The sequence below is a fragment of the Netta rufina genome, assembly GCF_964035555.1.
Source record: "Netta rufina genome assembly, chromosome: 1".
Classification (NCBI taxonomy): Eukaryota; Metazoa; Chordata; class Aves; order Anseriformes; family Anatidae; genus Netta; species Netta rufina.
The window spans coordinates 122,660,876-122,688,022 of record NC_140123.1 but is presented as its reverse complement, the minus strand read 5'-3'; the positions used below and the strand labels follow the sequence as shown (position 1 = coordinate 122,688,022).

General features: G+C 53.9%; 1 protein-coding gene across 1 annotated transcript; it reads left to right on the top strand.

The window, feature by feature from the left end:
* Positions 1-14,711: 14,711 nt before the first annotated feature.
* Positions 14,712-23,973, top strand: GPR156 (G protein-coupled receptor 156; the record flags this gene model as incomplete). Its single annotated transcript, XM_084295049.1, has 9 exons — positions 14,712-14,816; positions 15,591-15,727; positions 16,110-16,245; positions 16,368-16,478; positions 16,802-16,927; positions 17,472-17,567; positions 20,106-20,342; positions 21,791-21,949; positions 22,410-23,973. 9 exons carry the CDS (start codon positions 14,712-14,714, stop codon positions 23,580-23,582), a joined length of 2,280 nt encoding a protein of 759 aa, XP_084151175.1. The 3' UTR covers positions 23,583-23,973.
* Positions 23,974-27,147: the final 3,174 nt, after the last annotated feature.

Below are 27,147 nucleotides of genomic sequence, written 5' to 3'. Positions count from 1 at the left end.
ATGAGCTGTAAAACAAACTGTAAACACTAAACCAAAAATGTTATTTCTACAGTTGTGTGTGTCCTTTATTTGCCGACATCTCGATGCCTGGTATTGCTGCGAGCTGAACACTTCCAGAATCATAAACATTAAAAATGGGGCTATACGCGGTCTGAGAACAGGTTAGATTTGTCCCCTGCTGTGTAAAACCAAGAGTTGGTGAGACTTCCAGAGGCACTGCCAAAACTCTTGGCTTTTGGGGCCTGTTTTTTACAGAACAGGGAACGTTATGGGCAAGACCCTGTTTTACTTCTGGTATAGCATTACCAAAGCTTGCTCCAGAGCTTAAAGGTAGCAGTAATTCATGGGCAAGATAACTGTAAGAACAAGAGAAGGCAGTGCGTGGTAGAGTTGTCCAACAATTTGAACCATCAGTTCTGAAGTTCCCAAACCGTTTCACTCTTCTTAATATGCAAACTCAGAAACCTGAAAATTATTTTTTTGAACGTTAATTTTCTGATTGTGTTAACTGTCTTCCCATTTCTTGTGTAATCCCGTGTTTCCCTCTACATCCTTAATAGATTTTTATTTTTTTTTGTGATCTATTGCCAAAAAGTCTCAGATCCTGTAGTGCAGTTACCAGAGGTCAGTGCAGAAACATGGCGTATTGGAAAATCAGACCGTAAAAACAAGAGTAATTTAATAGTAACTTCATCAGAGACTACCTCAGATGTGGGTCAACTTCATATTTAATAAGACCTCTCAAATGGTGCAGCAGCTCCATATAAAATAGCTTAAACCCTTGGGGAATCCAGTGATCTTGCCTGTCACAACCAAGATGGGAATATTTTTGCATCTTTTTGTAACTAATATGAAGATACCCTTCTCGGTACCTTAATACCTTTTCTGTAATAGCAGAATCACAGTAATACTGCTTCAGACGAGCCTCTGGTGGTCCCTGTTGCCAGTACTATCTCAGGTCATGGTGGGTTTGTCTATAGATGTGTTAGAAACCTCCAATGATGAGGCCTATAATCTCTGGGTTTTGATGCTGTTATCTCCTAGTGCAGGAGTTTCTCCAAATGTCCAGCATCTTCCCGAGATTGGTTGCCCCTCTTCTAATCTCAAGAAGTAGTGAATCATGGCTCTCAAACTTCATTTGCTTTTAGCAGGAATGCAATGAGAAGTAAGAGATGAGATACATAGATGCCTGAAGCACGTGCTCAGAAGGTCAGATTGGTATTTCAGGATCACGTCGATCTAAAGGGGAATGTCATGTTGATGCTGTGGACATGCACTTGAAGAAGCAGAGCTCTACATTTCCTGGTGGTCACCTAGAGCTGGATTTATGCAACTTTTACTCATCAGTGAGCTAGTGGGTTGCAGTTGCCAAATACTTAAAGAATTTATTGGAAGTTAGTTAGTCTTAGCACTCCCCACAGGTGGCAGTGGAGAAGGCCAATGCCATCTTCAGTCTTTAGTCACAGTCTGGAGATGCTGTGCTGTCTGAGTGTCCCTTCCCTTTCCAATAGCCACTGCTCTCTGGTGACTTTCAGAGAAGATTTAAGTGTACACACTTTTGTACAGCACCTTGCTGCTGCGGTCTCCTCTCCCCCTGGTCAGAGAAGCGGAGAGTTTTGATGAGGAGGTCAAACAGCAACCAACATCCCTTTAGAAAGGAGGGAAGGGCAGAGCCCCCGAGGCCTTCCAAGCCGTATTTTGTGTCAGGAGTGCGAGGACACCTCTGGTTTCAGTTCAGTGACTGGGGGAACACTGTGTGCAGGTCCCTTTGCCCTTCTCTTTGTCCTGGCCTGGGGGTACACTGGTGGCAGCTCAGGGCTTGCTGTCAGACTGCCAAAGGATTAATGGATGGTCAGCGTTGCCCAAATGCCCTGTTTGTAGCCCCTTCTTTGGCTGTGTGGATAAAGCAGGACCTGAAGTCAGTACTGACAAACAAGTCGTGTATTTATCCTAAATATTACGCTTGGATCAAAGAGCATCAAACCCCGGCAAGGCTGGCTGCCATTTGCTTTGGTTCTCCTCACGTTCCCCAGCTCTTCGAGAAGGGCCTGGGGGGGCTCTGCCAGCTCAGCCCTCCGCTCCTAAAACCTACCCAAAGGCTTCGGCGAGCTGATGAAAGCACTTTGTTTTCTGCTAGGTGCAACGCCGCCGAAAGGGGCTGTCTGGAGGATTTTGAAGCGTGCATCGCATGCGTGCGCTCAGACAGGCCCCGTAACCACAGCCGGGAGAGGCAGCGAGGGGCGGCCTGCAAGAGCCGGGCGGCTCGCCGCAGCGTTTTTATCTTCAAACAAACAGGGCAGCGTGCTTTCCAAAGCAATGTTCCCTGGTTGTTCCCTTCAGATATCTGGGGTTAAACCGTGTTCTTTTCTGTTTGTTTGTTTCTTTTTTTTTTTTCTTCCTTTAAAGCAGCAGCGAGTCTCCTACCCCCAGATACAATCATGAAAGGCCTTGCAAGAACGCCATGTGACCGGGCCGGTTGAAACACGTTTTGAAACAGTCCAGGAAAGGTTGAAACTATTTCGGGTTTTCACAGCTTGCAACCCCATCTGGCTGCTGTGCAGCTTCAGAAACCTGTCCGAAGATAACCCTCCGTGGTGGTTTGGAGGGAAAGGGCAGCCCAAAAAGCCTGGCCGGGGCTGGTGCCGCTGCCCGGTCCCGAGGGCAGCTCGTCGAGCATCCTGCCGCAGACGTTTCGTCGTGCTTCTAGGAAAGCAAGCCTTGGTTGGAGGGGAGAGGTATGGCCTTAGGAGGTGAAAACCTTCCACAGTCGGCTGCTGCTGGGCTTGTAACAGCAGCGGGTGTTTTCATCCCTGAGCTCTGAGGTCTTTATGGCCGGCCACAAGGGGAAAATCTGCTGTGGAACAGATCCAGGAGTGCCTTCATCTCCTGATAAAGGGCCGGGGGTATTTCACCCTGTTTGTGTGGAGCACTGAAGTCTGCTTCTGCTCTGATTTATTGCTCTAAACTTGGGCTGCGTTAATAGCTGTCTGGCAAAGCCCGGGTGAGGTGCATTCCCCCTCCTGGGCTCCCCGTTTCATGCAGCCAGCTGCAGCTGGTGAGCTCCCCCAGGGAAGAGGGCAGAGGGAAGGACAAGCCGGGCTCCTCCTTGTTTACCTGCACCAGCTGCATGCAAATGCCCCCTGTGCAATGCCATTCGCACAGCAGAGGATTAGCTGGGCTTGCCCTCCCTCAGCATGGAAAAACGAATGTGCAATGTCTGAGGGCAGGGGCAGTTGCTGTAATTCCTGCTGGCGGTGTGGCTGTCCCCAAAACAACCTCTCCTGGGAGCTGGCCACACTGCTAGCAAGGACGTGGAAGCAGAGCCCTGGCTGTGAGCAGTGTGCCCGCAGACAAGAGGCATGTAGGCTATACTAGGTGCCTCCTAGGCTCACTAAGTGCCAGGTGGCTTTGCTATTATGCCTTTATTGCATCCGAAAGCTCATTTCTTGAAGAAAGAGGTTGCCCAGCTGCTGGGGACAAAGGTGAAGCCTGATGACACCTTGCCATGACAAAAAATGAGGCATAGCTGCTCTGGTCTGGCATTATTTAAATGCCATGGTGTTGCCTATGGATAGAGGTGAGGAGATGGTGATAGGTGATAGGAGATTCATAGGTGTCCTGACCCAGCAAATCTTGAAGCTAATGGCTGGTTCGTCACCCATGGAAAACCTTCCCCTTCTTCCAGAGGCTCTCCAGACGACCGTAATAGCTGTAGTCCTGGTCAAGGCAACCACAGGAGGTGGACATGGGTCTGTGGTGGCTTTGTTCAAGCAGCACATTAATTCCTGTAGTCCAGAATAATAGCCTGGCAACAAGGAGGCTCACATGACATTGAAAATAAGGCTGTTCTGGTCATCTTTTGCTACCACTCCAGGTGCCAGGGCAGTATATTTTCCCAAGCCTACTTGCCAGAAACCTGGGGCACCCTTGGGACTAACCAACCACTGCAGAGCTGAGCTGGTGAATTTTATGAGAAACTGTTGACACTGGCACTATTGTCTAGGGTGATAAAGAAAAAAAAATAAATTATCCTCTATTGCCCAGGTATTCTCCTTGCAGTAATGTGCCTGAGGATCACAGAGGTTTCCACCTGACTTGCATTTTACATGGCAGCCCAACCATGTCAGCAAGAACTTTCTCTTCTCCCCTTTCCCTTTACAGAAACAGCATTTTCAAGCCTGAAAGTCACGTTGCTTTTGCCATTAACATTTATTTATTTATTTATTTGTAATTCTCCAGGGTGAAAAAAAGCTGACAAATGTCTTTGTGATCTTTTATCCAGTCATAATTTTCTCCTCTATGCAAATTTCATTGGTAAACATCTATTCATGAACTTTTTCAAAGGCTCCTTTTCTTAAGGGAGAAAAAAAATAAATAAAAAAGGGTGTGTTTCTTTTAGTTTTAAAGCCACGATGAATGGCTTTCAAAAGCTTCAGAGAGACTGAGGAGTTTACAACATCAGGGCCGGTGCGTGCAGCTCTATGAAGTCAGTGATTATAATGCTCTTAAATAACAGCAACCTCTCGCAGCCAGAGCTGCTGTGGGTTGTAAAACATTTTCCCATCTCCGTTTCTAAAGTTTGGGTAAAGCAATCTGCTGTAGCTGCTTCAAGTTTCTTGGTAGTAACAAAGTGGCCAGTGCATTTATCTCATACCAATCCTGCCCTGGCAATCCTTGAATTTCGAGGCTCGCAGTCCTGGCTTGAAATAACTTTAAGGGACATGGAAAATCTGCCCTGTGACTTTTATTTTAAGTGTAAAATGCGGATGTATTTAGATCAATGCCCATCGCTGTCAAGGTGTACTGAAGCAGTCGTTAAATTGGGTGTTGTGCACCCACAGAAAGCTGCAGCAAAGCCACATTTCAAACAATAGTTTTACTTCATGTATTTTTTTTGTTGTTGTTGTCCTGGCTCTTGCAAAGAACAAGAGATAATTGGCAACTTGCGTGCCAGGGTTGCATTTGCCTTTTTGTGTCACGGTCATCCCTCCTTCTCTGGTTTCTGCTCCACTTTCTCTTCTACCTTCAGCTACAACCTCTGGGCTCGCAGCAGAGCTGTGGCCTGGCTTAAAGCACGCTCCTTACAACCCGCAGCCTTTTAACGTCGTTCAGTGGCTGGTGCTCAGGTCCTGAAGTTCAACCTCTTCTTCCTCCGGGATATGTTTGTCTTCCCCACCCCCCCCAGATAATGTCATCACCCCAGATCTCGTGTTGATGCCATAAAGGAATAAACTGCAAAGCGTGGGCCTGAGGCTGGGCGTGGAGGACCTGCACCGCAACCCTCCCTTCAGCTGCCTTTCCCTCTCCATGCTGCTCACCCTCTCTGCACTTGCTGCTCTTCAGACATAGCAATCTGCTCCTGACTTGACAGATTTCTTACAAATACTGGCTCCCAGGCACAGGGCCCCAGGTGTCAGTCCCTTCAGAGATACCAGTCCACTTTTTTCACCTTCCCACCTGCGCCGGTTCCTTCCCTGAAGCCAAGTTTCTTAAATTTTGACATTTGTATCCACTCAAAATGTGGGCAGCGGTAATTTCCCGGCCCTGTTTCTCATACCCATTCTGCCTTTGTCCCTGAGGCCAACAGCACTGTCCTTGTGGAAGCTGAGGCATGGATTCAGCAGACTGAGGCAGCCCTACTAGCCTAGCATTGCTCCCACCTGCCTGCACGCAGCGCTCCCTTTCTTCTCTCCTTGTTCTCCCTTACACAAAGGGATAATTTCTGTGACCCCATGGTGCTCCTTTTCCCATTCAGTGCTCATGTTGCCATCCCTTTTTAGCAGCCAGGGAGTGTCCCAGGCCCCTTGCTGTGGCAAAGGACCACCTGAAAAGGCCCCTAATAAGCAAAACCTAATAAGCAAAAACGCTTCAGATGTGGCAGCTAGAGCCAGAAACACGGGATGCCTCTGTTGTGCACTGGCTGCTTGTTTAGATCTGCGTTAATAGAAAGGGGTTTGTTTTTGTTTTTGTTGTTATTCTCTATTGTTAGAAAGAAAAACACCTTCACAGCGCCAGGTAGAAGAAAGAGCACGGTGAATAACCGAGGTGAGATCATTGTGTGACTCCACCAGCAGTCATGAGCTGCCACAATTGAAGGAAACTATCATTTACCACCTGTTATTTAGCAGGCGGGCACAGCTGAGACGCAGCGCCACTGCGAGAGACTTTCTTGTTTCCCCGTCACATCCTAGGAGGCTGAGATACCTCCCAGGAGACCACTAATCGCCGCTGGGCTTGGGTGTTGCTGGCAGCAGGGAGCGAGCCTTGAAAGCTTTGGTGGTTCAGATTAGCATCAAAGCAGCTGAACGCTTCCCCTGGGTGCCAGGCCGTGCTAAACCTTTAATAAAAATAATACGCCGAGACTGCATGAAAGGAAGGAGCGGGCAGGTTTATTGGATACATCTGGCATGACCGGTCGCCTACCTAAAATTAGCCAAACTCCCGGTATCCTGTGTCAGCACGCACCGGGCTTGTGCAAACCCTGGCCGGATTCCTCAGCAGCTCTGTCCTCTGAAGTGTCCATGTGGGACACAAATCCTGCCTGGTCCTTTGCTGAAGCACCACCAAACTTTGGAGGACGATAGCCCAAAAATTAACATGCAAAAAATTGACGTTCATGTCAAAATGAGGCAATTGTTTGCCTCACGTTCCTGAGGCTGTATCCACGTGGAGATCCTCGTTGGTGCCTCCTCCACCACACCACTACGCAGCTGCGTAGCGTTGGCCTGCTGTTTTCTTAGAAACCCTGCCCTGCCTCTCTTTCACCTGACCCGGCACCTAATTCTTAATCTCGTGTGTTCCTCCTGGTGCCTTCCCCAAAAAAATAACAATTAGGAAAGGGTGTGGGAAACCAACAGGCCTCCATCCCACATCCCATAGAGCTCCAGCCAGCTGCCCTACGTTTGCGGCAGGCCCAGCCCCTCTGCCCCATCTGCAGATGGGTGATCCCTGGCCACCAGCAGAGTACAGAAAGTCTTCAGAGAGTTTTTAACACCCTCATCATCCTGCTTTTTGCAAGAGCAGAAGGGATGGGGGCAGCTAAAGCACTCCAGCTGTTCCACTGCAAGCACCAGCTCATTGCTTATGGGGAAATAGCCAAACCGTGGCTGCAAGGTGGTGACGTCTTGGGCCCAAGCCTCCTGTACCTTTCTGACCTCCTGTCGGGTGAATCCTGGATTATTTTGCATAGGAAACAGGCAGGGTGAGCAGGGTGTTGCTAGCAAACCAGTTCCCAGCAGTGGGAGTGAGCTTGAGTTCTGGGCATGGTGGAAACCACGCTGCAGCTGATAGTCCGGCCTTGGGCTTCTGCAAGCGCCACGGCTTCTGCTTGCAAGAGGACGTAGGTCTCGTGTCACTAGTGGGTGCCTTTCTTCTGCCGTGTCCTTAAAGGTTTTCCCCTGGATTCCTCTGTTTCTCCCCCCTTTTGCTATGGCAGGAGTGAGTTAAAAAAATTATCCTCAAGCAATTCACAAAAGCACAGAAGACAGGTATGGATGGGAATGCCAAGAGGTGGCCTAGCTCATGCTGCTGTCCTCAGCCTCAGCTAACCTTTCCTGGCAGAGGCTGACCAGCTGAACGGACAATCTTCCAGGATGTGCTGGGAGGAGTGGAGCAAGCAGCAGGGAACTGCCCCGAGTGCAGCTCTGGGGTTGGGTTTGCAGGAGTGGTCTGCACATGTCCCCAGGTGCCTTAACGAGGCATGCAATTACAGCGGGCAGCTCCTGTCAGGAGATGATTTCTGAAAGGTCACACACGCAACAGGGCGGTGTGGCAATAACAAGGGAGCGTTCGAGGTCTCAGGAACCTCGGAGAAGGAGGACATCCAAGCAGCCACCTCCGAGGTGCTGTTCCTGTGGGCTAGAAGGAGAGGACAGGAGCTCCTGGAGGTGAAACCCGTGGCTGGTGTTTGCTGAGAGTCTTCGACTAAGCCCACCAAGAAGGTCTTCCAATGGGGAAAAACCTCAACAATTTAAACTCCAGGGGCCATGGAGTAAGTGGGCTGAGTATATGAAAAGAAAATAAAATGATTATTTAAATTCCAGAATAAGAAACTTAGGCAGCAAGAGGAAAAAGTGAAAGAAAAAAGAATCTCACTTATAAGAATAAACGGCACAAAACTGGTGTTGCCTAAGCGTGGCCAAGAGCTTTCTTCAGCTGAGACCTTACAATCGCTGGCTGCCGCACACTGAGAAAGGAGATAGGGAGTGAAAGAGATAAAGGTGGTGCTTTATGTTAATGGCAACGTTACCCGTTCTTGAGCTACGGGTAATTCAGAGCAGACTGCATGTAGATCAGCGCGCTAATTAGCAAAGCCCAAGAGGGAGTGCTGCATGCATGCCTGCGAGGACAACTGACTGCCTCGTCAAACGAGGCCCGGGATGGATGTCTCTCTACAGGCTTATTTGCCATGTGTGAAAAGAAAACGGTGTTTGCATAGAGAATTTGATTCCGGGACACTGCCTGCAGGCCACAGCGAAGTCTCCTGAGAGCTTCTGAAGGTGCCGGATTATAACTTCCCTGCGGAGGAGGTACCCGCCCGGCACACACCTTTCACATCTCACCGTGGTGGATAAAGAGTTGGTCACCGCACCAGAAGCAGTTAGTTGCCTGATTGCAATCAACGTCAGCAGAATCAGGACAATCATCGGTAGTCAGAGAGGAATTTGGCTTTTTAAAGTGACTGACTTTCCCCAAACTGCAGAAAATACAAAGCGCGGCTCATCCTGAAGGAAACTTGGTGAAATTTACTGAAAAGTGGGGAGCTTATGAAGAGTTCAGCAGACGACCAAAAGCCATAGTTAAAACAGGATGATTTTAATGCCGTTCTGTGCAGCACTCTGACTGTGTGTGAGATCTTGGGGATGGAAATCCCAAATGTGATAAATGGGCCGAAACTCTGCCGCTTGCTGGGGAGGTGCTGCTGGATGGTGGCTGGTAGGTAGGGGGTCTCATTGCACAAAAATCAGCTCAAGGCCCGCTTTTTTTAAGCTGTCATCTTAAAATAAACATCAAATGATTGCTGGGCACACCTCGGAGCAGGCAGGATGGGTCACGTTGCCAGAAGGAGGTGCTGTGCCTTGGTGACACTGAGGAAGGCTCCAGGGAGCAAGGTAGGTAAAAAGAGGATGGAGATTGAGCCAGGCCGAGGCGTGGAAAACAGCTGGAGAAAACCACAAGAAAAAATGGATGGCCTTGGGTGCCGCCACCACCACGGGCTCTGTGACAGCACCCAGACCGTGGATGGCTGCAGAGGTGAATGCAGAGGACGGAGGAGGTGAAGCCATGGTCCTGCTCCTGTCGGGCAAGGAGTGAGAGACGAGGCGAGTGGCAGCAGAAACGTCCCTGCTCCCGGGCTTTGATTTTGGGAGCTCAACCCAGGAGCGAAGCCGAAGCGTGCAGAAAGCGCTGATTTCCTATTATCACCGCTTACAAGGAGCTGGTTATTATCAAAGTGAGTCACTGCGGCCGGCCGAGCGCTCTGTGGGGAAGGAGAGGGACCAGGAATAACGCCCTGGCCTCCTGTTCCTGTGCGAGCAGTCAGGTTCGCCCTCTCCTCCCTCTGTGAGAGGTTTCAGTTCATCATCCCGGTTTGACGGAGGCGGAGACCGGGTTGGCAAATCCAGTCTGCGTGCCTGAGAAGTGACCGGATTTCCAGAGGCACGGGGAGGCTGCGGGCTCTCGTTTGAGTCGCCGGGAGTGCTCTGCAAATCGGGGTGCCGCTTTTGGGGCCGTAACACAGCATTTAACCAACATTGGGATCCCCAGCTTTCAGACCACTGGGGCTGGATGGGGTCTAAGCTGAAAGTTTGAGTCTACCGAAGATTTCCAAGGGGCTTTTTTTTTGGGTGGGAGGTGCTGCTGGGGCTGGCAGCCGAGATTGGGGTTTTAGGGACCCGACACAGCTCCTTGCAGGCTGGGGAACTGATGGGTCCCTGCGCTTAGGACAGCACCGAAGAGGCACAGCCAGGCCCTACAAAACCTCCCTGCTCCTGTACAAACCTCTGCGGTTTTGGGAAGCAGCAGGGGTGAAGAAATTAGCACGGCTGGTGCCAAGGCCTGGCGGAGGCAGCTAATGAGGTGAAGAGAGAAGAGAAAACCTGCGTGGCCCGGTGCCTCTCCGCAAGCAGCAATTCCCAGCGGCGCCTGGCACCCTGCTCCGGGCTGGGACGGCAACCTGGGTGCTGGCAAGGGGAGCCGAGATTTTGGCGAAAGAAGCCGGGGAAGAAAAGTGGTAAAAGGGAGCGGGCAGAGGCCGAGGAGTTAATGAGGCTGGGGGACACGCCAGGAGGGCGAGGGGCGGCGGGGGGATGCCGAGAGCGGGCAGCGGGGCTGTCGGGGGGCGAGCAGGGGGGTTCCTGGGCTACTGTTGACCCCTGCCTCGCCATCCCCGGCTGGTTTTTGGCTTTTTGGCTTGGAGGAGCCGAGCCCAGCCGGGCGGGAGGAGCGCGGCAGCCACGGCCCCTCCCCGCAGCCCGCCCCCGAGCCGTGCCGAGCCGGGCTGAGCCGTGCCGGGACAGCGGGTCGGGGGCTCTCAGGTGGGTCCGGGGGCTTTCCTCGGGGTGGTCGGGGGGAAAAAGCCGAGCCCCCGATGCTCTGCCCCTGCCCCGGCGCTGCTGGCCCCCGGGGGGGCTGCGGGGCGCTTTGGGTGCCCGCGGGATGCGGGTCCCCGAGCAGGCTGCGGTGCTTTAATAGGGCTGGAAGGGGCAGGGGGAGGAAAGGCTGCGCCCAGAGGGGCTGTGGGGATGCCGTGTTCCTGCCCCGTTTGCTCAAGGTGGGATGCCCACCAGGGCTGGTGTGTTTCACCCCGTCCGGGCTCTTTTTTTGGGGGCTGCTGGAGCCAAGAGCTGGGTTTTCCAGTGCCCCACAGCTGCTCGGAGGAGAGCTGGGAAACTGGATCCCTGGTAACCAGCGGCTGTCGCCCAGGCACAGCCAGTGTTGGGTTGCAGCCGGCATCTCTTTTACGCGTCCTTCGCCTGCCGGCCTCATGGCATCGCCTCACCCAGTGGTGCCGGGGTGCTGTGGACGAGGTGAGCCTCGTGGCAACCCTCGTATGGAGCTGTATAGGGTGGCTGCTTCACCCAGCAGAGCGAGGGACCGGGGTGTTCATCTCCTGCAGCGGGGCGAGCCGGGGGCAGCTCCTCCAGCTCCCACAGCCTTGGCTCCGGCCTCGCTCCCGGGGGAGAAACACCCAGAACCAGGTCACCGGAGACCGTTCTGCCTCCCCTTTCAGGGACACGGCCTGTCGGCTGGTTTCCGAAGATTTGAAAGGAAAAAGAAATACAAATAGAAGTGATGTTGGGCTTTTTAGGGTGAGCAGCTGTCCCTGGGTTTGTGGTGAGCCTTTGCAGTGCTGCTGTCCCAGCCCAGGTGTATCGGGGCTGTGAGGGGCCGGTGTCTGGTTGCACGAAGGAGCAGCCGTGCCTCTCTGCCAGCTCCTGAAACGGAGAGCTCTCGAGGGCCCTGGCTCCACCTGAAACCCAACTTTACGAAAACATCCCCTCCGCAGCCTCTTCGCCCCCTGCTCAGCTGCGAGCAGCTTCGGCGAGGAGCGAACCTCTATTTTAATGAAGCCTTTGCGCACCTCAACCACAGGCTGGATCGCTGGTGTAAATCAGCACCCGAAATGATCGGCCTTTGTTCCCTGGTACAGTTAAGAGGGGGAAAATTGCAGGCTGTGCCTCCCCGAGCACGTCGCAGCCGGGCTGGTGCGAGCGCCTGGGAGGCAGGGAGCTGATGGAGCCAGTGCCCGCAGCTGCTGCTGGAGCTGCTCGGGGCTGGGCCGTGCCTTGGAGCACAGTGCTGGGGGCAGAGCGGTGTTGAAATGGTGGAAACGGCCTGGGAAAAGGCGTTTTTCCTTCCTCTGAGCATCTCCGGTCTGAAAGTCCGTCCGTTCTCCATCCGCCTCTGCCTCGCGCGTGCCCATCGCTGTACAGCAATTAAGGCAGGAGTGATAAGAGGTGGGAGGCTGATGAGCCAACTCCTTGCAGGACCATGTGGAGCTTCAAAAAAACTTAATTTAATTAATTTATTTATTTTGCATAAAGCATTTTTTTGTTTTTTGTTTTTTGTTTTTTTTTAATTTGGGGTGGAAACCGCAGAGCCGAAAAGAGCGGGGCAGGTGTTTAACCTCCGTTGGAAAAAGCTTTATGCCTCAGCCACTGCGAGCGGTGCTGCCGTATCGGGAAGGTGGATGTGAGCGCACTCGGGACCGTTTTATGGTCGTGGGTGGATGATGGGCGCATGGGAAAGCCAGGGGGAGAGAGAAAGAGCGGCGGCAGAGCTCCGTGTCCGGCAGACACACAGCCCTGGGGTGATCAGCAAGATCAGCACTCGGGAACAATTGCCTCCGCCAGCTTGGGAGATGCTATCAGAAAGGGGAAGGATGCCTCAAAATTGCAGCTGGCTTTGGTGAAGACTAAATGCCAGGTTTCGGAGCCACCCAGCCAGCTGCCTGTGTGCTGGGTGGCTCCTGTGCTCTGGGTGGGAAGAAGAAATGATGTAGGAGCCACCAGGGTCCGAGGGTTTGTAACCCAGGCTGCACGATGGCCCCAGCTTCTTGGCTTGCCTTTCTTTGTAAGTGTTCGCAGGGGAAAGCGTGAAAACTGAGATGCTGAAGTTTTAAATATAAATTAAAAATAAGCTTCAGATACCCTGTGCGCTTTAACTGGCGATTTTTACATAGCTGTGCTGGGGGGGCGTTGCGGTAAGTCGAGCTTGTGATTTTTTTTTTTTTTTGATCGCCTTGGGGTTGGCAATGCTGCAGGTTTCTCAGGTCAAACAAGAAGGGATCTTGTTGGGCAAGAAGAGCAGAAGGGAACAGCGCGGAGCTTCTCGGAAGAGCCGGTGTTTTCTGAATTGCAAAACCCCATCCCGTGCGCTCGTCCTGCTGGAATAGTTCTTGGACGACCCCATGGTGTAAGTGTGGGGCTGGCATCGCGTCCAGATGGAGCTGTCCCCTGGCACGCAGCAGATGCTCAGGAGGTGGCCACCACCATCAGGAGACGCAGACATCTCCCCACGCAGCCCTTCCCAAAAAAGGTCCTTCTCCAGCATCCCTCCCGCTGCAGAGCGGTGCCCACACCATTTCTGTCCAGGCTGATACGGCCAAAGAGGATTGCAGGGCTTCTGAGAAATGGCACGCTTCTGAACAGAATTATGCTTTTGTCTGCAAATTGACTTCTTCAGTTTTCCACCTTTCGATTCACTGAGCTGTGACATCGCCCCAATTTTTGGGGGAAGAAGTCTCTCCTTCAAAGCTACATCAAAAAGAATCGGCTGGGGTGAAGCCTTCATTCTGCCTGCTTTGGGCTCATGCATTTTGCATCATTTTTTCAGCTTCTTTACGTGTGTTTTTTTTTGTTTTGTTTTGTTTTTCCTCTGCTTTTTCAAAAAGGATTCGAAGGCGAGAAGAAACTTGAGAGACTCAAGATCCGCGTTTAGCCATCACCGCGCTTTTTGCAGGACGTTTGTGCCTTAGTACACAGCTGCTCAGCGCTGGCAGACAAATAATCTCGGGTCCTGGAGGATCTACAGAAACAGCCTTCCAGACCTGAAGACACTGAGGCGAATGCAAATTGCCCGCATCCAAATGTTTTTAACAACCACTGCTTCCTTTCTAGGCTGGAAGGCGGCGGCGCTCATTTTATTTTTTGCGTGCCATCCAGCCGCTCGTTTCCTACCGACTGCAGGCTTGTCGGGTCACGTCCACCTGCACGCCGATGCCCGGCCGTGGCCAAAAGTCGGTGACTGTGATCCATCAGCCTGGTGGATGCGGAGCGAGGGGCGGGAGGAGCAGGGTGAGCAGAGCACGTGTCAGAAACGGCAGCCCCGTGGTGCCTGGGAGGAGAGGTGGCCACCGGGCCGTGCTTGGGGTCGCCAAGGCATCCTGTGGCGGGACCTTTCAGCCAGCCCTAATTAGAGGCAGGAGCTGGAGGGGAAGCGCCTGGTGCGTTTTGGCAATATCCGTGCTAGGGCTCGCTTTATCGCATGCTAATGAGCGCTAATTGTCCTTGTTGGCCAGATTTATTTATTTTCAATCAAAATTGCGCAGGAGCTGTTGGCGTCATCGCGTGCCAGCGCTCCCAGGGGGCAGCTTCCCGGGGAGACATCTGATTTCGGATGAGTGCTGATCCCGATGTGCTGGGGCTGGGACTTGGGAGCGGCTTCTCCAACGGGTTTGGCGTTTTGGGGGTGCACAGGGCTGCTGGGGTCAGCCCCAGGGGATGCTCGGATAAATATTTTGCCCCCACCCGTCATTACCAGCAGCCACGGAGGGAGTTCTCGCACGTCCCCTCCAGCTCCTAGCGGCGGGAGCCTTGCTCATGGCCGTGTATTGGAAGCTAATTAAACCCGGTGACAATGCTAATTGGGTTGGGATGCTTGAGGACGAGTATGACCTCATGTCTAAAATGGTAATGAAGACGACGAAAACCCTCACCAAAATGAGGGGCGACAAGGGGAGCGGAGGCAACGGGGGCACGCGGGGGGAGCGCAGGGGTGCCGGGGTGCCAGGAGGGCACGTGCCCGGCTTTATCTCCGCGGTGGGGGGCCGGTGGCTGCCGTGACCCCGATGTGTGTTGGTCCACAGGGTGCCCCGAATTGTCTCGGGATGCCGCCGTGCTGCGTGGGGACCCGCACCCCACGCTGAATCGGGGGCGGAGGGGAGGTGAGCGCTCCCCGGCCGGGCTCTGGATGAAGGCTGAGGATGTGCTATGGAGCCGGGATTCAACTGCTCCGACCTCTGCGGTGCCAACCCCGGTTTCGGCAGCCAGGAGCAGCAGCAGAGGACGCTGCGGGAGCTCTGCACCGTCACAGTCGTACGTACGGAGGTGGGGGAGCTCGTGAGGGTTCCTCCGTGGAAGGGGGATTTGGGTGGAGGGATGGAGAGGGGCACGGGGGCATGGCAGTGAAGCCTCCAGGCAGAGGCCACGTGCTGTCCCCTCCTGGGTGGCCTCCAAAAAAATGCCTGGCACCCAGCAGGCAGCCAGGAGGCGAGGGCGCAGCCACGGCAGCGCTCCGTGGCCTCAGAGCTGCTTAGGAGCGGGCCTGGGATGCCCTTCTCTGCCCCTGGCCTTTCCCAACCCCTGGCGCTTCAAAGGGCTTTTCAAATATGAACAGAGCAGCGTTTAATTAAAAGCCATCAGCTGTAATAAACGGCACCTGCCCCCAGCGCCAGGCCGGCAGGAGCGACACGGGGATGGATGCGCGTGCTCGCGCCTGGCTCCACGTGAGGCTGCTGGAGGGAGCAGCGGGGCTCGGCCGCCTCGGTCTCCGTCGGGATCTGCACAAACACGGGGGTTTAATTAGAAAACCATAAGCTGCTCGGCTCCCCGGGCCCTGGCAGCTTTGCTACAATTAATATTCCACCTGCTAGGCCCGGGATTTACTCCGCTCAGCGGCAGATGAAGTGCTCCAGCAGCCTCACGTAGTGACGTAGCTGGGGATTGAAGTGGGATTTTTCAAGTGTGGTGTGGGGTGGCCCTCATTTGTGCAGCAGGATGGTTGTTGGTTTTTTTTTTTTGTCCCCCGGAGGATCGTGAAGATGTCCCCAGAAATGTCCTCTTCCTCCTCACCCCTTTTGCCTTCCTCAGACGTCTTCTGACCGCAGCGGGAAGAGCTCCCCGTCTTTCTCTGCTGCCCTCCTGGGCGTCGTGTGGACCTTCCTGACCGGAGGGGTCCTGCTGGCCCTCTTCTTTCTGGTCTTCACGATTCGCTTCAGGAAAAACAGGTAAGGATGTGTGCGAAGGGGCTGCCAGCACAGAGGCCAGGCTGGTGGATGATGTCTCCAGGCTCTGTGTGGGTTTGGAGGTAGCAACAACCAGGGAGGAGCTTGAGGGCCCCGAAAGGAAATGATTCCCCCCTTCCTGAGCACAGTTGTTATGGATGGGGGAAGCTGTGACCTGAATGTTAATGTAACCTCTGCTTGAGTCAGTGCTCGGGGTGGAGGTCCTGCTGCCTGCCAGGAGTGTCGGGGTATGGCAAAAGGGCCACTATTTAAAGCAGGGGGCCTGGGACCGTCCCCTGTGGCCACCTATATCCCTGCAAAGGGACCTTGCCCCGGCCACCGCGCTCAGTAACCACCACCACCTTCCCTGCTTTGTCTCCCGGAGGATCGTGAAGATGTCCAGCCCCAACCTCAACGTTGTGACCCTGCTGGGCAGTGGCTTGACTTACACCAGCGCCTACCTCTTTGGGATTCAGGAGCAGAGCCTGCCGTCCAGAGACTCGGTGGAGATGCTTATCCAGGTGAGCTGGGGCACGGCCGGGACGGGGGCCTCCACACGCCAATAAATACATCTGTGGACAATGGATCCATCGCCTCCTGGCCTCCTTACCCCTGCTGCCTCCATCTCCACCTCGTCCCACAGGTTCGGCTCTGCCTGCTGTGTGTGGGGACCTCCCTGGTGCTGGGCCCTGTCCTGGGGAAGAGCTGGCGGCTCTACAAGGTGTTCACCCAGCGGGTGCCGGACAAGCGGGTGGTGAGTAGCCAGCCTCCCTCTTGGTGATATGGGAGTAACGGGTGATATTCTTTTTTTTTTTTTTTTTTTTCTGGAAGTGCTGTTTCCTGCCATGGCATTTACCAGCTGGCCATGCAGTCAGGGAGGGCTCATACCTGGTCCCAAGCCTGGTTGGGTCTCCAAGAGTCTGGGGACTGGAGGCAGAGATGCAGCTGTTGGACTCCACACCAGGGGAAAGTATTAGGTTGAAAATCCCTTGGAAGAGACAACTAGAAGGAGACCAAGGGGGATGGAGGTTGCTGATGCCCATTTACCCCTGACTAATACCTCCTGCATGCTTGCAGATCATCAAAGACCTCCAGCTGCTGGCGATGGTGGCAGCGTTGGTGTTGGCAGACGCTGTGTTGCTCCTGACGTGGGTCTTCTCTGATCCGGTCCAGTGCTTCCGAAGCCTCAGCGTCTCAGTGCGGGTAAAGGGATGAGGGGAGGTGGTGCAGCACTGTGCTGTGCCCTGTCTGATCTCTGGGGGTGATGCTGGCGGATGGTCGGGCTTTTGGAGGTGCTGTTAAAAAAAAAAAAAAAGACCGAAAAGCCACGAAGCCCTTGGGGTTCTCCAGGCTGGCTTTATGTCTATGGCCTACTACAGAGGTGAGGGTCAGCTGCAAGATTTCCAGGTCTGTGCAGCCAAACCTGGAAAGGGATGGCTGGTTGCAGAGCTGTGGCTGGCCAAGCAGTGGGGTCTAGTGGGTGGTCTTGACCAGTGCGTGCAGGTCACCTGGGTGGCACAGGAGAGGACCACAGCATCTGCAGCTGATTTAGGAAAAGGCTGAGCCAGCCCCATTGCAAGCAGAATACCAAAATCTTTCCCGATTTAACTGCCTGCCCCAGCAGCACCAGATGTGGCATTTTCCTTTAGGAGTTTACAGAGGAGACCTGCTTGGATTTGTAGACCTGTCACCCATCGGTCTGTCCCTGCTCCCAGGCCTTCACTTCTGCCTTCCCATTGCCTCCTAGGCGACAGAGAAAGGCATGACCTGTTCAGTGAGCCGGATGCAGTCCTGTGCATCTCTTTATTCCGATCTTTGGCTCGTTCTCATTTTAGGGTTTAAGGTACGTAACCTCTCTATTGATTCTTACGTTGTATCTCACCTCCTCCCAGTATTTAGCAGCATTTGTAGTTTCTCTGCTCTCCCGAGCTACACGTGCATTGCAGTTCCCAGCTGCTCCTGCTCATCTTGAAAACCTCCCAACTCTATTTCTTCCCATTGTGATGTTTTCTTGCCTTCCCTTGTAAGAGCTCTGTAGGCCAGTTTCTCCCTGTCTCTTACTGCACACACCATGCACGTGCTCTCTCTCTCTCCAGTTCTTGCCCTGTAACCACCCGTGCCTCATCTATCTCCCTCCTTAAAACTTGTGCCTTAATCTTTTCCAAAGCTCACTTTTTCCATGAAGCTTCGGTTCAGCGTCTGCCCCGGTGATGCACTGTGCAGCTCAGACCCTGAGTCGTCCGACTCCAAACCAAGGAGGTGCTGACGACAAGTGCGTGGTGTCTACCTTCACAGGATGTTTATCAGCTTAATTACACCACTGAAATGCACTTTCACTGGCGTAACGTTGTATGTGGCCATTCATATTCCAGAAGAGTTAGTTATACTGATGTAACTATATGGGTATAATTATAGCTGTAATTATCCGTGGTCTCATGTGTCTCTGGGTTGGCAGAGGTTGGAAGCACTTCAGCGAGCTGATTTTGATGAACCTCGTGAGATCACAGCCTTCCTTTGCAAATGGCTCTGTCCCCGCATGCAACACAAGCAGTTCCTTTCTGACTCACCGTAATGTAATAGTCATTGACCATCTACCATAGGAACAAGAGCAGAAAGAGACCTCAGGACACTGCCAAGTCCTTCTCCCCCCCCCCTCCATTTCATTTTAAAGGCATTAGTCTAGTCTGTCCTCAAAAGGCCTTTGGTGCTGGGCATTTCAGGCCTTCCCTGGGCAGCCACTTTTGGTGCTACATCTCCATCCCTGACTTTGTCTGCAGTTTGTGTTAGGTCTCTTCAGGGCTTAGGCGAGTAATGCTTTTGCCTGCAGCTCCTCCAACCTCTTTTTGTTCCTCTCACTCACAACAAAACAATCGCAGTCACAGGTACTCCTCATTAGCATTGCCTTGAACCTGACCCTGATCCTATCTACCGGGTGTCACCGAGGTATTGCTTTAGTGGTTTCTCTGGAGTTAATCAGGATTTGCACTAATGGGAGGCTAGGCTCTGTCTCTGCGTGTACATGGCACTTCTTATTTTCCAAGGCATTACTGTGCTCAGCCCTTTGTGAAGCCACTCAGTGCATTATCCTGGTTTTGCTGGCACGGAGCAGCGGACAGAAACGGCTTGCCAAGGTCATCCATTGAATTAGGAGTACAGGCCTCTGCTCAAGATTCAAAACAACAACAAAACTCAGCCCTGCGCTTATTTAAAGTCCTAATTTACCAGCTGGCAGTGCTTTTTGTCTGTGTCCCCGGCAGACTATATGAATATTAAACGGGACTTTGGTGCTGTTATTTTCTCGCTTAGGACTCGGCTTGCCTCTGGGCCCTCTGTTGGGAGGTGAATGTGGTCATCCAGCGCAGATCCTGTGGAGCAGATTTGGGTGTCAGCCTCGTTCCTAGGTCTCACTCTTGCAGTTCTCCCGTGGGAGCTCATGGTGCTCCTGGCAGTGTCCATGGACGGGATCCTCCACTGCCTGTTGGAGGGTCCCCGCCGCCCATAACCCCAGCAGTAGTCAGCAAGCAGCCACTGCTCAGAGGGGTCCAGAAGGGTCTACAGAACGTGCCACTGGTCATAAAGGACTGCCTGATGCCCAAATAACCATTTTATACTTATTAGTGGTAAAAGGTTGACAGCTGAACTTGCTAGGTACGGCAGGGATAATGTAGGAGTCGTGTGCCCGGTATCTGGCTCCTTGAACGAGCAGGGAATTTGCTAGATGGCATTTCCAAGGGATCCTGAAAGCAGACCGTGCCCTGTGGTAATGGAGAAGGCCAAAAAATACTCAGTGTTGCCTGCCAGTGCGACCTGGGGAGAGGATAGCTGTGCGCAGAGCCCTTCTTCAGCCCCTTCCACCGCCGCTGGCGTCAGGCAGGAAACGGGGAAGGGAAAAGAATAGAAGCGGGGAGTTTCCTGGATTTCTATTTGAAGAGGCACCAAGGACATCCTCTTCCCTCCAGCCTAACCTCCTGCTTCTTCCCTCTTGCTTTTTCCTTCTGAGTGCCCTTCTGAGCCTCTCTGCCCCGCCAGAGGGGTGTTGTTGCAGTGTCCCCCCACCACAGCATCCCCACGGGGATTTTCCCTTCTCCTCCGCCTTTGCCCTTCCTGCTCCAGCACAGAGGAAGCTTTCTCTCCTCTCCCTGCCTCTCCTGGCCGTGCCCTGCCCCGTGGCATGTCCTGCCAGTGCCACCAGCCCTGCCCTCCTGCCCCACCGCTGCTGACGAAGCACCCCCCGGCCCGCAGGGCTCTCGCCACGCAGCGCCCGCCACACCACCAGAGATCAAAGGGCGTTCATTAGGACGGCACCGAGTGGCAGGCTGTAATTACAATCCCCGCTCCGCCGATCTCCCTGGTGAAGGCAGGCCTCGTCTTCTGCTTGCAGAGCGTCCTGCTGCTCTACGGGACCTACCTGGCCGGCCTGACCGACAACGTCAGCTCCCCGCCGGTCAACCAGTCCCTGACGCTCGTCGTGGGGGTCAACCTCATCTTCCTGGTGGCCGGCGCTGTCTTCTTGCTGCACCGTTTCTTCCGTGCTTGGCACAACTTGCTCTTTGGCTTCACCTCCGGCGGCATCTTCGTGTGCACGACTACGATCAACTGCTTCATCTTCGTCCCGCAGGTACGCTGCCAGCTCTGCCCACAGACCGGCCTGGAAACGGGCACTTTTTTTGGGTTTGACACTTGTGTTTCCTGCTGCTTTCCCCAAATGTTTGGGCTCATCCTCCAAAACCCAGTGGCTCCGCTTCCCCAAGCAGGTCCCTTGAGTCTCTGAGGGCTGAGTTTCGTTGCCCACAGCCCTCGGCAGGTCCCCCGTGTCCTCACCTCGTGCCCCACGTGCACTCGCAGAGGGGGAAGCTCGGCGGTGCTTTCAGGAAGCCTTTTGTGTCCCAGCTCGGCTCTTCTGCTTCCCACGTCCTCCAGGAGGAGCCCGGTGCATCTGACCGTGACGCTGGCGAGACAAATGCTCCCATTGTCACAGCGAGAGGAAGCAGTTGTTTACCCAGATTTATGTTTGGAGGAACGTTAGGGCTCGAGGAAATGAGGTGAGGAAAGGAGGAAGAGGTGAAACAGAGGAAAGAGCAGATCTGGGCAAGAGAGGGCTCGGGGGACCTCACCCCCGTGCACAAATACCTGGTGGGGAGGAGGAGGGACGGGGGAGCCAGGCTCTTCTCAGCAGTGTCCAGGAATGGGACAGGAGACAATTGACAGCCTGAAACACAGGAAATTCAGTTTAAACACCAGAAAAAAAAAAGGTTGTTTTTGTTTGGTTTTGCTTTGTTTTCTTGCTGTGAAGGTGGCCAGACAATGGCCCGGGTTTCCCAGAGAGGCTACGGTGTCTCCTTGTGGAGAGATGCTCACAGCCCAGCTGCATGCATCCTGTCTGAGCAGGGGGGACAAGGTGATCTCCAGAGGTCCCTGCCCACCTTGGCAACCCTTTGGTGCAACCACGAAGTCCCAACCCCGTGGGTTAGCAGCCCCTGGGAGCCCTCCTGGGGCGAGCACCAAGCCCGCTGGTGATCTCTGAGCCGAGCTGAGCTGCACCAGCCCCACCGTGCCTTCTGCCTCCGTGGAGCCTGGGGGCTCTGAGCATTTTATTTAACTTGGATCTTTTAATTCACCGGCTCGTCTTTCCTAATGGGCTTGCTCTCCTATTGCTCTTCTGAGATCGATGAGCAGCGGGAGCCGGGCTGTGCAAGACGAGAGACGAGGAAACAGATATTAAGTGCTGCTGGCTTATGCCTTGTCACCGAGGATTCGGGGACACGGCAGCGTGTGTGATGCTCCCTTTGTTACAGAGTCAGGGGAAGAAGGGGAGGGGGCTCGTGCAGCACGCTTGGAGCTTGCAGCACAGCCCTCTCCGTGTTAAAAGCCAAGCCAGGGACCAGGCAGGGTCCAGATATGTGGGATACTCCGAGCACTGCTTTGCCACCTCCCCGGCTGCCTGTCCCTGTGCTCCTCCATCACACCCCGCCTTTGTCTCCCCCATCCCTTTGTCTCCTTCTCCCTGAGCGGCGGCTGCCTCCCTCCGCAGGCACCGCGCCGGTAACAGCTCCTTGTGCCCCGCAGCTCAGGCAGTGGAAGGCCTTTGAAGAAGAAAGCCAAACCCTCAGCCACATGGCAAAATATTTCACCAGCCCGAGCAGGAGCTGCCACTCGGTGTACAGCGAGGAGCAGCTCTACCAGCTGATAGGGGAGAAAAACTCCATGAAGCGGCTGCTGACGGAGGTAGGGGGCTCTGCCGGCCCCGATGCCGTGGCCGTGGGGTCTCGGTGGCTTCTTCACCCCCTGCCCTTTGTGTGCCGAGGCTGGGTGGGGTGGGCAGCCCTTTGCTACACCCCTGTCCCCCATCCGGAGGGGAGGAGCTGGTTGGTTTTGTCCCGCTGTCGTTCTGCATCCTCGTCCTGAAGTGCCAAAATTTGGGCATAAACCAGAGGGCCTGATTTTAAAATAATAATAATAATATTTGTATATATATATAAAGTGGAAGGAGGAGAGCAGAAAAGCCTTGTTTCCATAGTCTGCTCAAATATAAGGTGAATTTAGAGGGGGTGCCCCCAGCTGGCTCTTGCAGGCTGTCTCAGAGCTCCTCCCTGCACGGAGAAGGGCGACTCGTTTTTGCCCTGTCCCCTTCTGAATCCTCAGCTTTTACCTCCCCGCCCTTGACATGTTTGTGTGTTCGGTGCAGAAAAACGCCGTGATCGAGAGCCTGCAGGAGCAAGTGAACAACGCCAAGGAGAAGCTGATGAGGCTGATGTCTGCGGAGGGCGGCTGCGACCCCGCGGTGCTGGCTCCTTGCACCCGGAGCACGGGGTGGCACGGCGAGCGGCGTGGCTGTGCTGCGGCCCCTGGGGATGTGCCTGGGGACTGCTGCCCCCCGGACCCGGAGCAGGATGGGCAGCAGCCTCCTCAGCTGCTGCATGCATCGCCACGCAGTCCGGTGCCTTGTAGTGATGATGCTCAGGATCTCTGGAAACACACGAGCCACGAGCACGTGCTGCCGGAGGAGCCCGATTGCTCTCCGGCGCTGCTTTTTGACACGGGGGACAGCCCCGAACGCAGCCCTAAAGATGCCCAGGAACATGGGGTGCTTGCAGGGAAGGGGCATCCTCTGGAGCCTGGCCAGGACATCGCAGCTGCTGCGTCCAGAGAGCATCCCCCCAAGGTCAGCTACGTGAGCAGCGAGAAGCTGCAGGAAATCTTGCAAGATCTGAGCCTGGACGGCAGGACCTGCAGCCCGGCCTTCCCTAAACGTGGGGCGGGGATGTGGAGGGCGCAGGAGGGGTACCCAGCCACCCAAAATCCCCTCAGCCCCTACCTGACCAGGCGGCGGCGGCACGTCCCGCTGCCCCCTGCCTCTGCCGGCTTCCCCGTGTCCCCGTCCTCGGTGGCCAGGCTGGGAACGTGGGGCTGCGGGGAGCCAGCAGGGAGGGAAGGTGAAGGAGCTGGCAGAGGGCTCCATCACCCAGCATTGTCCTCTCCATCCATCCCCACCGAGGGATGGCCGGAGCCCCAGGGCTGGGAGGCGAGGGGCACGGGCCCGGAGATCCACCACCACGCTTCCCCGCGGGACTGGCATCAGTGGGGTGCCCCCGGGGTGCCGGCTCGTCCCGCCCTGCACTCGCTGTACCATTACCCGGACTCGGACTCCAGCAGCAGCTCGGAGGAGATGTTTCCCTGCTGCCACCGGCCCTGCTGCCAGGCCTGCCTGCACAGCCCCCGCGGCTCCCTGAGCAGCAGCAGCACGGACACGGACACGGACACGGAGCCTGGCGGGGCTGCAGGACGCTGGCTGGAGCCGCAGGGCAGGGCTCAGCCCGTTGTGAACTTCAAAGAAGATCTGAAACCCACCTTTGTGTGACCACGAGCACCCCCGCCCCAAAGGCGAGTGCCCCCTTCCTCCCGAAGCATGCTCTATGAACAAAAACACGGTGATGCTAAAGAAATTCATCCCCCTGGGATGGAGACAGCAGCACTCGCAGCCGTGGCAAAGCCACAGCCTCACAGCTAAGGGCAAATTGGAGACTCTGGAGAGGCTTGGCAGTGCCTGAGCATGAGCACGGGGTCCAAAGGTGACATCTCTGCAGGTGGCCTTGCCTTTTGTGCAGCTCGGCTGCACGGTCGTAGGTTAGACTCAGGTTGGCGCTGAAGGAAAGGACAAGCAAGCAATCTTAAAAGAGGATCTGAAAAGGTTTCTCTCTCTCTTTCTTTTTTTTTCTTTTTTTTTTTCTTTTTCTCCTGCAGCTTGTGTGCCCTTCCGTATGCCTTTGTGGTGGATGAAGTAGCCTGGAATGTTTTAGGTTTGTTTAAATTAATATGGTCTGTTTAATTTTATTATTATTATTTTGTCTGAGAAATATCAAAAGCAGCAAACACGGTGTGCCCACTATTTTTGGGATGTTTGTGGGGCATTTCAGCACCTGGCTGCCTTCACAGGAGAAGCGAGGGGCTCTGAAACCTGAAGCCCAGCCCGTGGAGACCCCTTTGGAGGCAGGATGCCTTTGCTGAAAGGGATGGTAACGGAGGCACCCCCAACGCAGATATGGACGATGCAGATCCCTCTCATTATCCTTTATGAAGGTCAAATATCTCGCTGCTGTGTCCCCTCACCAGCACCGCCTTTTCTTCCCCAGTACTTCTTCCCCGGATTTGCTGAATCCCGCATTCCTGGGGCAAACCACCAAACCCCATCACCTTAAGGAGAACAACATCCCCACAGCCCCTCATCGTTCCCGATACGGAAACTCTCCAAAGGGTGATCCCAATTCCCAAATCCCATGTCCCAGGGGGCACAGGTGTCCCTTTCACCAGCTGCGGGGCCGGATGGATGCTGACCACAGCGGGCAGGTGGTGGGCAAAGGGCTGGGACTGCCACCCGTTCCTGTCCACCCCTGCAGAGGAGGAGGGCGAAGCAGTGGGGTTTGGTGTCCTGGGTTTGGTGCCTGCCAGGTGGGATGTGGCAAGAAGGGGGCTCTGCCTGCTGCGGGACCCCCTGAAGGTGGGATGTGAGGGGGTCTCCTGTCCTCCTCAGGCCTGGTTAGAGTTTGCTCTGTGGCTAGGAGAGATGGCAGCATGGTCACGGGGAACGATCAAACGCTGAGCCATCTGGAAGCAGCTGATATAAAAATTAACTTGAAATCTACTGGCGAGTGCAGAAAAATCCTCTGGGGGACTTTGAACCAGTGGTGTGTTTGGAAACTCTTCACTGGAATTTGGGGCAATTTCTTTGGTCACGAGCAGCCACAAAGGCCAGCCACATGCCGTGGGGATACACATACTTTCCATGGACGCACAGAGGGCTGATGCCATGCATACTTGCACACGTGTGTGCACACACGAGCACCCACTGGTGCTTTAGGTGGCTCCCAGCTCCAGCCTCGTCCTGTGACACTAAATCAGGTGTTTGGTTCCCCAACAGCTCCATGTATACCCTTTGGAGGAGCCCTTCTCTCTCCACCATGCGATTCAATGCACCTGAAATTGGGTTTTGTGACCAGCTGTAGGGACAGGGGCACGCATTCTGCCATGGTGGAAAGGCAGGCCCTGGGAGCTGTGGCAGCAGGACCATGAGTGCCCCAATCTGTATTTTCTTGCTGTTGGCTGCAGAGATAGCTCAAAGTGAGTTGTCTCTCACCTCATGCACCTGTAGCATCAACATCCCATATGAGCTATGAGGTCCTCTGAGTGTTTCCAGCTTGGTGAGCTGCATCTCCATCTCATTCTTGCCCTGCACCTCCCCGGACTCCAGCTACTGTCTGCAAACAGACCCACAGGAGGAGATGACAAAGCCACCTCTGCCAGCATGCTTGAGCCCTGCTATGTATGGTGTGACAGGATGACCTGCGTAGGGCCTCTCCCCAGTTCACAGAGACAAGAAAGAGCATTGCTAGCTGTGGGATGTAGCAGCGTGGGGAGCAGCAGTTGGTGGCTCTGGGTCTCTAGATGACAAGGGTTTTGGGGAGGTGACAGAGCACCCACATCAATATGGGTCCAACAGCCACGAGGGCTGCGGTGAACCGCTCTCCTCCTGAGCAACGTTGCTCTCCTGAGCCCAGATACCTGGCCAGTCTCTTGCCTTATCCAGTTCTTCATCTGTGCCTCCTCCTTGGCCTCTACCTCTAGGTCCTCCTCCAGCTGCTGCTGTTACCCCAAAGTCTGCACCTAAAGCTGGGACAGCAAAGCTGTAGGTGCCCAGTTGTGAGGCATCAAACTCATCAACGCAAACTGCACCCTTGTCACAGCCTCGTGCTGGTCTCATCCTTGGGGGACAGAAAACAAAACAAAACAAAACACCATAAAAGAACCCTACAGGTCCTGAGAAGGTAGGAGAAATGTGGCTGTTTTAGCGGTAGATGTGAAATAACTTCCTGCTATATTTTATGACCATGCAACCCACACACATGGCAGAGTGAGTGCATGGGGCATGCAAACACAGCTCCAAGTTAAGTGTCTTTCCTGAATTAGAGTTGCAGATCAAAGCCTCTGGAGCACGCTCACCTCCGAGCACGCACCTCTAGGTGAGGGCTCTTGCTTTCGTGCCCACGCTACCACCTCTCCCCTCTCTGTAGCTGAGCTGGTTTTCTTCTGTCTCAGGTATCTGCAGCTTCATGCTTTGTGCTGCCAGGGTGCTATCCTTTATATAAGGATTTTATTCTATTTTATTATTTATTTTATTTTATTTTATTTTATTTTATTTTATTTTATTTTATTTTATTTTATTTTATTTTATTTTAATTTTTATTTTATTTTTAATTATTTTATTTTATTATTTATTATTTTATTAATTATTTTATTATTTTATTTTGTTTTATTTTATTTATTTATTTTTTAATATTTTTTTTTTTCCCTGGAGGTTCTTGCAGCCAGAACGGTTGCAAGGTACTTTGCACCCAGCTATAAAAAGTGCCCAGTGATTCAGCATTTACCGCCCCGTACACGGCCTCCTGTTATCATATCGGCAGGAACGCGGGGCTAGGAGGGATCTCCTAGTCATCGCCGTATTCCCTGGCCGTGACAGGCAGTGAGTCATGAAGTTCCCCTTGTTAATTTATCACAGTCCATCCTGGGAGTCACTAGGAGTTTTCTTGGCAGGTTATTCCAGAACCTCATTCTGACGGGGAGGAAGCTTATTTGTGATTTCCAGCCCACATCTTTCCATAGCCTATTTTTATCTACTTGTTCTCATGCCAGTGCTGTCTTCTTGTCAGGAGCTGTTCTTCCTTCTTGAACCTGCTCTCCTTCGTGCTGACGGAGAGCATGGCCCTTTCCTCCCAGGAGGACGAAAGACCTCCGAGGCCTACTTGAAAGAGCTTGTGAAGTGCTACAGCAGGACCATGGCCTCGAAAAGCAGACGAGTAGAAATATTCATGGGTGGTTAGGACATCGGAAAGGCAACCATCCTGGGCGTCAGCAGGAGCTGGATGCTT